This window comes from Uloborus diversus, chromosome 8 (genome assembly GCF_026930045.1).
Source record: "Uloborus diversus isolate 005 chromosome 8, Udiv.v.3.1, whole genome shotgun sequence".
Lineage (NCBI taxonomy): Eukaryota > Metazoa > Arthropoda > Arachnida > Araneae > Uloboridae > Uloborus > Uloborus diversus.
This window is the reverse complement of record NC_072738.1, coordinates 90,233,449-90,247,080: the sequence shown is the minus strand read 5'-3', so window position 1 is coordinate 90,247,080 and position 13,632 is coordinate 90,233,449. Positions and strand designations below refer to the sequence as shown.

The window sequence follows — 13,632 nt, the reverse complement described above, 5'->3', positions numbered from 1 at the left end:
AAGGAAAATAATATGAGGGTAGTTTAAGGCAAAGCAAATGAAGAAATATTTCAAATAAGATGATTAAAAATTTAATGATGTAAAAATGCAACAGAACAATAAAGAATTCAAATATGTATTTTGCTGTTCCTTAGAGAGGAGCCCCCAAGGGAGGTCATTGTGACCTCCCAAAAAATTCCTTATTCAGCAAATTTGGTCAGATGATTTGGAAACTTATGAGACAGTATTACAATATATATTTTCTTTTTTAATGATGTCTACCGTCTTTTCATATTAGAAACACATATGTTTGCAATGGGCAGGCACATATTTAATCATTCAGTGAAATTCTGCAGTGCACTCGGAAAAATGAGAACTCTCCTATTCCAAAAAATTTAAACTTCGAGCACCCTTAAAACACATATCTGAAATTCTCATTGCTTTGTTGTGCATTTTTACATTGTTTTTAAGATATTGTACAAAGATAAACATTTGATTTATAAGGCCATAATTTATCCGGAAATTATTTGGGTGTATTCGTGTGCTTAAAATAATTGTAAAAGTTTCATTAACATCAATGTTGAATTCATTTCTCATTCACTGGACACACATAATAATTTAACAGAAAATGCATCAAACAAGAAGACAAGCAATAAAATTTGATCTAAAAAATAGTTTTTCAGTAACTACCAAAGTGTAGTTAGAGTGTCATTTTAAAGCCCAGACACTGTCTAGGCAGTAAGGCTCTGCAATCAATTGCAGGTCGTCAAAATCCCACCATTCCAGCCTCTGGGGGCGGGAAAAGTATGGAGGAACAGGTCGTCTAGAATTGACAGTGAAGAAAGCACCATGGGCATTTGACGATAAATAATACCGGGTGTGGGCTTGAATCAGCTCGCCAGAGTCCAAGGCAGGAGAAACGAGAGCAGCATAAGCACCATGAGGGGGAGTGGACACTCGGAAGAGCAAGGCAGTTCATCGTAGTGATGTTTGGTGGATGCATATAAATACTTGGGTTCTGGCTGGCAGTTAATGTCATTGTCCTAGAAGAGGAACATAAAACAACATCAGAAGAAGAGCATGATGCACAATTAGGCACCAGAAAACATCATGTTTGAAAATAAAATATTTTTATACAATAAAACCAACTGTAAAGTACATAACGTTGACCACTAGCAGTCAGGTACAGAATTAGGCTTATATCATATTGCACCCAAGCAAAGTAAGAGACATAACTCAAAACTTTTAAACAATATACTAGGGTAACAGCACTGATCACAGGCATGATTAAGACATCGCTCTCATAGTTAACGCAATTTTCTGAGCCTTTTAATGCATTTGGAATTTTCAAACTTTTTTTTTCTCTCAGGCAAAACATCTCATCTAATGTTTGGCTGCTTCTGGATCTTCTCAATTAGTTAGTTCTATTTTTATTTTCTCAATTTCAAAAAAAGATCCAACACCCCAGTAACAGACACCAAAAAATCAGATGGAGATCAGACACCGATCTGATGATACACAGTAACAGACAAGATGAGGAAAGGATAAGAAATAGCCAAAATTCCCCTTTTCTCTTCAAAATATGCACAAGTTCTTTATTTTTAAAACTAAAGCCTTAATAAATTCAAATGAACATGAAACACCAGCTGACCTAGAGGCAGCTGTTCATAACCTTCCACCACTGATTTGTAACTACTGACTGGCTCATAAAATTCACTCTGATAACACTAGATGGTTGCACTGTATTCATGCGCAACAACAACATCAGTTTTAACCGCCTAAAGGCATATTATAGAAATCCAAACTTGTAACTGTCTGTTACTTGTTCCTTGTTTGTTACTGGTGACCTTATCCTAACTATTGCTTCAATATCAAAATTTAATGCTTTTTTTTCCTTCCACAAAACTCGCACAAAGTTAGGCGTGAAAAGGATATAATAATTAGTGATGCATCAATAAATTTCATACCAAGAAGAAAAAAAAAACATAATAATGTTTTTGTGTGTATTGTAATATATGATACATGCAACATGTATCAACTTTTATAAGTTGATCCCCTACCTAACTTGACCACCAAAGTGTTGCACCCTGCAAGGGGTCAACTTACACAGGTTTTGCTACATTATGAAAAAATTTCTGCTTTTCTGCTAAGGTTAAGAACACAATATCAGGGTTCATACTCTGTATGGATGAAAAAATTCCATGACTTTTCCAAGACTTTTTCATGACTTCATAAAAATGTTTATGGCCTTGTTACATGAAGATAATAGTAAAATTTTTTTAAACAAATTTGCCAATGTTTGGAAATGTACATTAGCAAAACTTCTATGTGAATGCCACCCATTACCTCATTGAATCACTTACTTGTGATTGAAAAAATGTCAGTGTGCACCTAAAAAACTAAACTATTCTTATTTGTCTTCATCATATAAATTTAAGTAAAGTAAAAACACAGCAAATGGAATGTGATGATTAAATGTCTAATATTTTTCTTATAAACAAACAGAATGATACTGAATTGGATAAAGGTCGTTGAATGAGTCATTACCAAGTTCCAATAAATTTGCTTAAAAAGCTGACTTTTAATGTCAACAGTTCAGTTAATCATCCACATAACTTGACATTACATTGGCTCTTTAAACAAAAGTCGCATTCTTTAGTAAATTCATGTTTCTAAACCAGAAATTTATTTATTTATTTATTTATTTATTTATTTATTTTATTTATTGAGCAATCACGATTGCTTATTGCTTTCATTTGACTGTTTTTGGCGTTCTATCATTTTATTCTCTCACCGCCACCCTCCGCACCATCACCGTCGACCGGCTCCTCACGATGCTGTTCCTATAGCGAAATAAGCCGTCTCCAGGTTACATCCATGTCCTACACACACACGCATACATACACAACTACACACACACGCATACATACACAACTACACACACACACAAACACATACACACATACACCTACACACACATACACAAACACATACACACATACAAACACATATACACACGCATACATACAGACACCTACACAAAGATACACATACCCCCCACACACACATTCATACACACACTTATGCCAGCACACAGACACAAACACACATGCCTACACACACATACACATACCCCCCCATACACAAACAAACACACACACCTACATACACACACTCGTGATTGCGAAAAACATAACTTGAATTCAAGATGTCAAAATTCAAATTAATTTTCCCTTTTTTTTAATTTTTTTTTTTTTTTTTTTTTTTCTGAAACCCATTCAGTAGCGAATAAGTCTTCTGAATCAAATGTACTTATTAATTTATGCACACATTTTCAAATGCATATAAATTAATAGGTTCAGAAATTCCAGAACATAGTATTTGATTCCTGACATTGAATGTAGCAGTGGGTTGCATGGATTCGGTTTGCAGGCTGTATGTTTTATTTTGGGCACTACTGTTTTGGAGTATTAGAGCTCCCCTATTTCTGTATTCTATCGCCTGACTAAAGATTTTCATTTTCTAAAACCTTCAGCAAATTAAGGTAAACTCTAATAAATTTAATAATAAAGTTTTTAAGGGTGATGGAAACTAACTCTGATGCAATTGAATTGCGTTTTTTTGAGTGGGCATGGCAAAATCGAAAACGTGCAACTTCGCTACTACAGAAAATAAAATACAAGAAATGTTGAAAATAATGGTTCAATCAAAATGAGTAAAATTACATAGCAAAAAAAGATGAGCGGCTGCTAGAGAAGTGGATGCAATAAGATTTCAAAACTCAGATTTGTTTTTGGGATAGTTCAATTTTCCAGTTTTAATAGATTTTAAGTGCAATAATGTTAAATCACTCAAGATTTCTTTTGCTGTTTTAGCTACTGTTAATTTCTCGTTGCCGATGATATTTTTCCATGACTTTAAATAAATTTCCATGACTTTAAATGAAAATTTCAATTTTCCATGACTTTTCCAGGTCTGAAATTTGCTAAACTTTTTTCCATGACTTTCCAGGATTTCCATGACCCGTACGACCCCTGAATATTCATTAATTGCATCTATTGTAAACACAGGTGCAATGACAAGTCCTTAGATATCATCTAAATAAAATATGAAAAGATTTATAGAAGAAATATGTTTACATAGGGCCATCTCACCTTGTTTGATATGTAAGTTTGATAAGTTTCAAGCGTTTAAAAAGGTATTTAAGTTTAAGTTTGATAGTAGCAAGTTTATAAGTTTTAATTTAAGATTAAACGTGTGAGTCTTAAATCTAATATACCTCAAAAAAAAAAAAAAAAGAGTTTGAAAGGCAAATTTAACTTACTTCATTACAAGCTTATGAACAATATTTGGCACATTGTCTTTTTTGCCATTAAATCCTTCATTTTTCTTGTAACAATTAAATAAATATTTTACTCATTAGCTACAGCAATGACGGAAATGCAACATGATGCTTTCTTTTTGTTAACTTCTTTTTTCCACTGAAACAACAGAACTATTGTTTCTTGTTAAAAAAAAATAATAATAACTTCAACAAATTTGAATCCTATGTAGAATAAATTAAATACCTGAATTTAGTTTTTTTATATTAATCGAATACATCTACCTTCAATTGAAAGTAGTTTCCTACTTAAGATAAAAAGTAATACCAGCAACTCTGATCAGGGGCGTAGCTAAGGGGGGGGGGTTTTGGGGACAACCCCCCCCCCCCCGAAACGTTAGTCTCAAAAAAAAAAGAGAGAGAGAAGAGAAAGAAAAAAAAAAGAAAAGGAAAAAATTCCAAGCGATTATATATATATATATATTATATATATATATATATACATATATATATATATATATATATATATACATATGTATATATATATATATATATATATATATATATATATATATATATATATATATATATATATATTATATATATATAAAAGAAGTAACCCCCCCCGAAAGTCGGGTCTAGCTACGCCACTGACTCTGATGACACACAAGAAGAACCATAGGCAGCTCGTACATTGGGGGAGACAAGGGGGGCAACTACCCCTTACTTATAAAGGTAAAGGGGCAATGTCCCCTCACTTTTCAGAGTTATAAATTAATGATCAATTTAAAAATGATTTTTTATACAGGGTGGCGACAGGAATTGTGAAAAAAAGTTCCCTGACTTTTCCCTGATTTCCCTGATTAAGTTCACCAAATTTCCCTGATTTACATTACCAACGATAATGGTTTTCTTTCTTTGCTCTACTTGAAATTCATTGTATGTTTGTATAAAATGCAGTATTTTAAACGTTTTAAGTTGTGTAAAGTTGTTGAACGAAAGATATATTTTAAAAAGATGCTACTTTTTTAATAAAATGGTTAAAAAAAACAAGACAATTTTTTTTTGGGGGGGGGGGGACCTACAAAACAGTTTATTAATTTTTTATACATGGAAAAATTATAGAAATTAAAAAAAAAAAAACTTCCAGAAACCACTTAGAATAAGAATTTTAAGATACTATTAAAATTACTCTTAAAAACATATGTGTATTTATAAAAAGTAATCGAAATTATTTTGAACTAAGTTTTCAAACAGTATAATAATTGTTGCTAGAATAACAAGCAATAGTGAAAGAATAGAAGTAATGTAGTTATTCTTATATAACTAATTGACATATTTATGCAAAACAGATGAAACCATTTGACATCCATTCATAGGGAGCTTTTCTCTAATCAAGAACATAGGTTTTAATGAATGAATACAGCCTTTTAACAATAAAAAAATAAAGATATTTGCTTAAGTACACAAGTTAATTCTATTTCAAAATGATTTCAGTATGTAACGAAAAAATTCTTAGATTGCTTTTGTAACAAACAACTTTGAAATGCAAGGAAAAAAAAAAGCAAAAAAAAAAAGCAATTAGTTAATTTTAAAATATATAAAAGAAGAATACAACTTGGTTATAAAATTAAAGAATCACCTAAGTCTGAAGAAAAGAAAACCTTTACAATCTGCGGTGACAACAAATAGTATAACAGCGAAAAACAAAGTTTTTTTTAAATTGAAAGTTCAACTTTAGCAATTAAATTAAAAACGCGAAGAAGTAATAACTTTTAAGCTTTTATGGTATTAATTCAAAAACCAAAGATTTCTTCTTGAAATCGTGATTACAGTACGCTAATTACTTCGAGACAATGGAATAAAGGCAAAGGAGCTAAGGCATTAATGAAGGCTCCCTCTTTGCCTGTATGGTTGTTTATGTTACGTAGCATTGAAAGCGTAAAAGGAAATTTCAAGCTAGGTAAAATAAAAACCTAACAGACATAGAAACTGGTTAATAAGTAAGACTCAATACTTTGACGTTGAGGAAAAAAGATGCACAAATATGCGGCAGTGCACAATCGCACCTCATTAATTTACTTTTTTTTTTGAACAGATAATTGGCAGAAAATGAGTAGGGAATTAGAGTACTTAATTTTGTAAAGCAAAAAAAAAAATTTTGTTTCTTCATAAAATCAATTTTCCCTGATTTTTTACTTTCTTCTATATCTAATATATAGAAGAAAGTATTGGATTCGTGCAAATTTTCGAATTTCGACGGATTCGAACGTTTTGAGGTGTGCTGAGTCCATTTCGACTATTTTTGGAAAATGTCTGTCTGTCTGTGTGTGTGTATGTGTGTGTGTGTATGTGTGTGTGTGTGTATGTGTGTCACGTCTGTGTGTGACCAGTTTTTTGTGGCTGCTTTACAGAAAAAACTACCTCATGAAATCGAACGAAATTTGGTACACATATGTGCCCCTATGTGAACTTGTGCCCATTGGATTTTGGCGCGAATTCCTCCAAGGGGGGTGGAGCAATGGGACGTTTTTTGAGTTATGCATGATTGCTATTCCTCAGGAAGTAACGGGCGGAATCAAACAAAATTTGGTCCATATGTTGCCAGTAACAGGTGCTGATTCAATTTTGGTACCAATAACTCAAACGGGGGTAGAGCTATAGAACGTTTTTTGTCGTTAATTGTGACTGCTGTATCTCAAGAAATAATGAACAGAATGAAAAATAAAATTTTCGGCAAGTAGCCCTTAGTGGGTATAAAAGCTGATTTTATTTTGGTGTCAACAGCTAAAAAGCGGGTAGCGCAATCGCCCGTTCTTTTTTTCCATTGTGAGTGCCCTATCTCAAGAAGTAATGCTACGTTCTGGTTGAAATTTGGAATATATGTGAATTCATATGTAAACAGGCTTTGGTTCAATTTTGACACCAATCGCTCCAAGGTGTTGGTTTTTTTTTCAAATAAAAATAGCTTTATTAATGCAACAATAAGAAAGATAAATCGTAATAGATTGTCGTCTGCGTATTTCTCGTGATTTTAATTGTATGGAAATGATCGGAAATATTATCTCAATGATTTAAAATTTTTAACTGTTGCCATCTTATGTTTGTAAACAAATAAAATATTTGTAATTAATTCGAGCAAGGCTTTTAAAATAACTTTCAATTTTCACTCTTTGCTTTGCTTTTGCAATAATTCAGACATTGGGATGGTCGTCAAGTTTTTGCATGTGTAATTTTGTTTCTGTTGGGAATATTGCTTCCTCGTCAAGCATGGGGAGGGATCAGAAAAAAAAGAAAAATATAGAAGAAAGTTTCGTGATGGCCACAACATACTAGTTTGTTATTTTTTCAAAATTCCCTGATATTTCCCTGACTTTTCCCTGATTAATAAAGTTCCCTGATCTCCCTGATCTGTCGCCACCCTGTTATAGGATGAATTGATTAAATTCATGAAAGTAAAAACTAAAAATTCCATATAAATGAATTTTTTTTTTGTCTTAGTTCTTAAAAATTGAACTTTGAATTGGAAGGGGAAAGTCTACAATGGCCATTCCTTCTGATTTTTGAGGCCATATTCCACATTATTTGGAGGTCATAGAATGTTAAAGCCCAACTTTACAAAACAAAACCAACTTCAGGGGCCCTCACTTCTTTTGACACCCCACTTTTTTGTTGCACCAGCTGCCTGTGAGAAGAATTCAAAGGGAAAAACATGCAAACTGATATTTAAAAAAAAAAAAGAAAAAGAAAAAAAAGAAAAGAAAAGAAAAAAGAAAGAAAAACTTTTATCAAAAACTAAAAAATGGAGGTTCAATGTATAGCAAAACATTTTTTTTAATGACAAAAAGAAAGCTAAATAATAAAATTCAGGAAGAAAATTAATTTTTTTCAAAGCCTGGAAGTTAACTGAAAGAAAAAATATCACATTAAATTAGTTATAAAAAAAGAAGAAGTGGAAGAAACTACTAATTTGACAAGAACTAAAATTCATTTGTGATTTGAATATGAATTCTCTGCTCACCCCACATATCTCTTGGCAAGGGGGACAAACTATGGTCCCTATGTGCAGCCATCCCTGCGAAAAAATTTGGATTTTCAATTGCTGCCCTGCATGAAAGCAAGTATAACTATGGTTGGCCACCAAAACTTGTAGTTGGCCCTGAGCACACTGATACTGTAACAAAGAAATTCATATATAAAAACTTAGACAAATCAGTATATAACATACATACTTTTGTACAAAACAAAATATAATTAAATTCCACAGAAGTCTTTTTACTTCTTCTCTTTTTTGAAATGACAATATCAGGCCCATTAATAACCAGTCCACATTTACCAAATTTTGAATTTAAAGAGGGAAATAAACGCAAAACTAATAAAAGTACCCTCTAAAAAGGAAAAACACACAACATACCCAACCATTTTATAAATTTAAGATAAACAACTGATATAACAAACAATTCAACATTTTTTTACCACCTAAATTAACCTGTTTTTCCTTCTGACTTTTCATCCAAAAACTTTTTTTAGTCTCTAATGTCATTATGAAAGGTGACTGGTTTCCATGGTGTTAGGAAGAATGGGTGCTTTAGAGGCTTTACCTTTTGCAGACCTTTTGCAGGGATCTTTTACGTGCCACGAAATCATATGGCATGTGAGTTGTTGATTCACTGCATCTTGAAAATCCGTAACTGTGACCAGTTCAAACCTGTGCCTTTGTGCGTAAGAGGTCAACAGTACCACTCTGTATACAGTTGAAGACTTATAACGCACACCTTGGGACCAAGGCTTTTGTGTTATACAGGTTTTTGCGTTATATGGATCATTTCACAAAATTTTTAATTAATATTCAGGATATATTGCCTATATGTTTGCACTCCAGAATAAGTTTTAAATACAAAGAGTATTAAAACACTAATTATACAATATAATATATATATTGTCATTCACAAATAAATATGTTTCACAATCAAAAGTGAATTATCCTACACTTCTGCTAGCTTCATGGTTTGCATAACAGATGTATCTTTAAGAGCGGTCTGGTATTTTTTTTTTTTACTGTGGATACTAATTTTCATTTAAAAGCTTTGAATTAAAATGAAAAGATGAAAAATGGTTTCATAATTTAATTTGTTTAACAAATTTTATGTTTGGAAGGCAAAACAGAGGGCTTTTTTTAACTTCAAAATTAATTGTTAATTTCTGAAAAGTTGTACGTTTTATAGAAAATTGCGCTATACCGGCTTTCTACTGTATACCACTAAACTAATACACTGTGCTATTGGTAGGTGCGGAGGACCTCAGGCTGAAAATAAAAACTATTGTACAAAATGGAGAAAGTTAAAGTGGGGAAATTTAGATTTCTGTTATCGAGGCTAGATGCATGATGGGATGCTTCAGGAAATGTAGTGCAATTATGTATCCAAAGTTTAAAGGAAAGTTGGATGGATTGGTAAAAGTGATGGAGCCTTCAAAGTTGAAAATACTTTGCCAATTCTGAATCACATTTTAACAAAAACTGTCTAGTAGTTTAACAACATTTTAAACATTGATAAGTAGAACAATGTTGATAATGATCCTTTAATGTTAATTCTTAAATGTTATATCAGTGCTGTCCAAAGCGATAACAGTGCCCAAGGTATTTTCTGGCACTTCACCCTCACCACATACAGGAAGAACATTAATAGACCTTTTAAATCTTCTAAAACCGCTGTGACTGGCATATAGCACAAAAAAGTACCCAAACTTAAATTTGTGTACTTAAAAGACAGGGATTAAATCTAATTTGTTAGCATTTTAAAATTAACTTTGAAAAAAAAATTTTTTTTAACTAAATTATAATGCAACAAAAGCTTAGTTTACAACTCTCTCATATCTTGGCTCCTGTGGAATTCATGCCCCTATCACTACCCTCTTTAAACAACCCTGGGTTCTAGGATCCATTGGGGATATTCTTGTTATAGCAAAAGCAAGTGATTGTGCTGACTCAAAAGAAGAAACGATTTAGAACACTGAAATGTGCTAATACTTCAGTCACAATAAACATTAAAGGTAAATAAAATCACACGTCTTTTGAAGCAATGGAAAACACAGATGATGAAAAATTCAATACATGAAGTGTTTTGTGATGAAAATTAAATGAAGTAAAATGCTGAAAAGTCAAAGTCAAATTTGAAAAAATATTTTCTCCTCTCAATGTTATCAAGCAGCCATCAAAGTAAGTTGATGTTTATCAAGTATTAAATACTTTGCATTAAATTAAAATTTGGAATTAGGGAATGATCAGATTCAAGGAATGTTTTAGTTCCTTAAGCTTCAAATGGAAAATGTCTCTTACTGTTAAAATAAAAACGACAATGATGATAAGATTAACAATACAAAATTAATTAATGAGTGTAAATAAATACTTAGATAATAATTTCATACTTATCATGTAATAATAAATAATGTAAATATTAAATAATATCAAATAATTAAATTAATTGTTTCAGAAATACAAAAGCAAAAAAAAAAAGGTGTTTAAGGAGCCAGTAGGTCAGCTGTTGGGAATGGTAGGAAATGTAGGGTCAATTTGGAGGATTCACTTCAGTTCGCAACACACAATTTATATCTTAAGTCAAACTATGATTATGTACAAAATTATTATGTTTACTATTTTTCGTAAATGAAATTTCTGTACAAACAGAAAATTAGGGAAGAATGAAAAGAATTAGTTTAAAAAAAATTTCATTCAACAGTCCCACCTGATAACAGCCACTGCCCCAGTGCTGCCACTGTCGGACCTGGTGACACGTTCGTTCCTCCCACATATCACGGCTGTGATGGAAACACTTGGATCCGGGTCCATACCATTCCAAAGCAAAATTTTTCTCTGGTTCTAAAAAAAATAAACAATGTAACTGAACTCACTGATGAAGTTGCAATTGATTTCAAAACATAAATCCTCTATGCTTTATGTATACCTTATTCAGTACAACCTCGATATCTCGAATCTCTCGGGACGGGGGGGAAATTTCTAGATATTGAGTTTTCGAGTTATCAAGATTTAAAAAAAAAATACACTATTAACTCTCACAATTACACACACGTATGCTGTATGTATTTATATATGTACTATGGTACCACTTTGATTTACAATCAATAAAGTAGTCTTCAATATTTTACTAGATTTTAAATTTTAAAATTGTCGAAAGTGCACAGGACGAGATTTTGAAATGAACAATAAACTCAACTTGGTTTTTTCACCTAAAAATTTAAAAATTCCAATTTTATCTTCAACCAGTATCTCTCCACGTTCAAAAAGTTTTCAGCAGTCATTTTGTAGCAGTTAAAAAAGCAGAATGATGAAAATGAGGAATGCATTTTCTGTTTTCGCTCGAAAACTGATGGACGACCCCTTTCCTCAAAGTGGACAACATGTTCAAGAGAAATGCACAAAGATTCTTAAACTCTGGGGAAAACACAGCAACCCCTCATACCAACACTCCCCTATTATCTTGCCCCAATACCCTCTTCACCTTCACAAAATTTCCAAGAAAAGTGATGAAAACCGTCAAGCAATTGTCCCTGGAACTGGTTTTACTACAAAAATTGCCAAAGAAAAACGACTGTTGAAACTTGCTTATGTGCAAAAATTTCGACACATCAAGGGTTTTGAAAATAAATTTCGAGATAACTATGGAAAATACATAGGGGTTTTTATAAAAAATGCAGGGGGAAAAAATTTCGAGACATCAAGGGTTTCGAGATAAGGAGGTTCGAGACATCAAGGTTTTTCTGTAAATGCAGTAATAGGGTTATGCATTCTAAAGTTGTGAAAATTCCTAAGATGCACATAAAAACACACAAAATATATGAATTTTGTCATAATGTTGTATTAACTGGCGTGAAATAAATCAGATTTTGAATAAACAACTAAGTTTGCTCAGACAAAAGTGTTCATTTGGCTCTTGATTTTATTTTGGAAAACAAAATGACATTTGGTAATTGTTCTTTTATTGCAGATTCATACAGAATTTCCTAACATTTAACAGGTTACTTAGTTTCTGTTAAAAATGATTTCAACATGTACTTGTTAACAATTTTGAGCAAATACAAAGATTGAAAAAGTTAATGAAAACCAAACGGCTTGCAAGAAATATATTTTTAAAACATTAACCAGCAGAACAACTTGCAAAATAAATATGCTTGAATTACATTGTTAGTTACGTAACTCAAGTAGTCAACTCTCCCTCATATCTCAAAGCACTAGGTAGGGACCAAAAAAAATATTCTGCATAACCGATGTTCGAGACACAAAAATATTAAATTTATATCAATTTTGAGATACTCGTAAACTTTTTTTTTAACTACACACAAATTTACATAAAAGAGGAAAAACTTCTATCTTCTTCCTCAAAGGTACAAAAATAATAGTATAATTTAAAAAACTAAAAAAAAAATTTTTTTAACAAAAATACTATAAATTTTTTCTAATTTTTCTTAAAATTGAGCACATAACAATTCACAAAACTTTGCGAGTGTCTAAAACCTGCAATCACCAGAACTTCTTCAAATACAGAATTAACGTGGTTTAGTATTATACGAGGGTTGTCTGAAAGGTTTCCGACCTTGATATGAAAATGGCAGCACTAGTAATTCAAAGTGGGGTGTCCTTATTTAGGCGTTCTTTGGTAGCTCAAAACTGAAATTGGTGCCAATTTTAGCTCAAATTGTTTGTTTGACAGTCATTTTTTTTTTTTGAGTTAATGTGACAGTTTTTGTGAAAATGCAAAAAATCGAGTATCGAGCTGTCATTTATTACTTGTTTTTGAAGGGGAATATACCTGTCCAGATTAAAGAGGAGTAGGACGCTGTGTAAGGGGACTCTGCTCTATCATCTACCACAGTGAAATTTTGGGTAGCAGAATTTCAACGTGGCCGTACCAGCTTGGGTGATGGTGAACGTTTGGGTCGGCCCAAAACTGTTACCACTGATAAAAACAACTCCAAAGTTCATCAGATGGTGCTGGGTGACCGTAGATTGAAGGTTAGGGAGATGGCAGAATGTATGAACATCTCCAAGGAACATGCTTGCCACATTTTGAATGAAGAATTGGGCATACGCAAGCTGGCTGCACGTTGGGTGCTGTGTTTGCTCACTTTGGACTAGAAACGGGTCCGAATGAATATTTGCAGTGCTCTATTGGCGCAATTGGGGTGCAACAAAATGGAATTTTTTCGACGATTGAACACTGTAGATGAAACCTGAATTCACCACTACACCTGAAACAAAAACACAGTCAAAACAGTGGACTGCAAAGGGAGAACCAGTTCCAAAAAAGGCCAAGACA

General features: G+C 32.4%; 1 protein-coding gene across 1 annotated transcript in view; it reads right to left on the bottom strand.

Moving 5' to 3' along the window:
- Positions 1-869: 869 nt before the first annotated feature.
- The window catches only part of LOC129228479 (leishmanolysin-like peptidase), a gene marked incomplete at its 5' end in the record, with an annotated part of 48,056 nt that continues 35,293 nt past the window's right edge, over positions 870-13,632 (bottom strand). The window contains 3 exons of the mRNA XM_054863159.1: positions 870-1,022; positions 8,322-8,474; positions 11,044-11,177. Of these exons, the coding sequence (XP_054719134.1) occupies positions 870-1,022; positions 8,322-8,474; positions 11,044-11,177 (440 nt within the window). The remainder of the gene's footprint in view (positions 1,023-8,321; positions 8,475-11,043; positions 11,178-13,632) is intronic.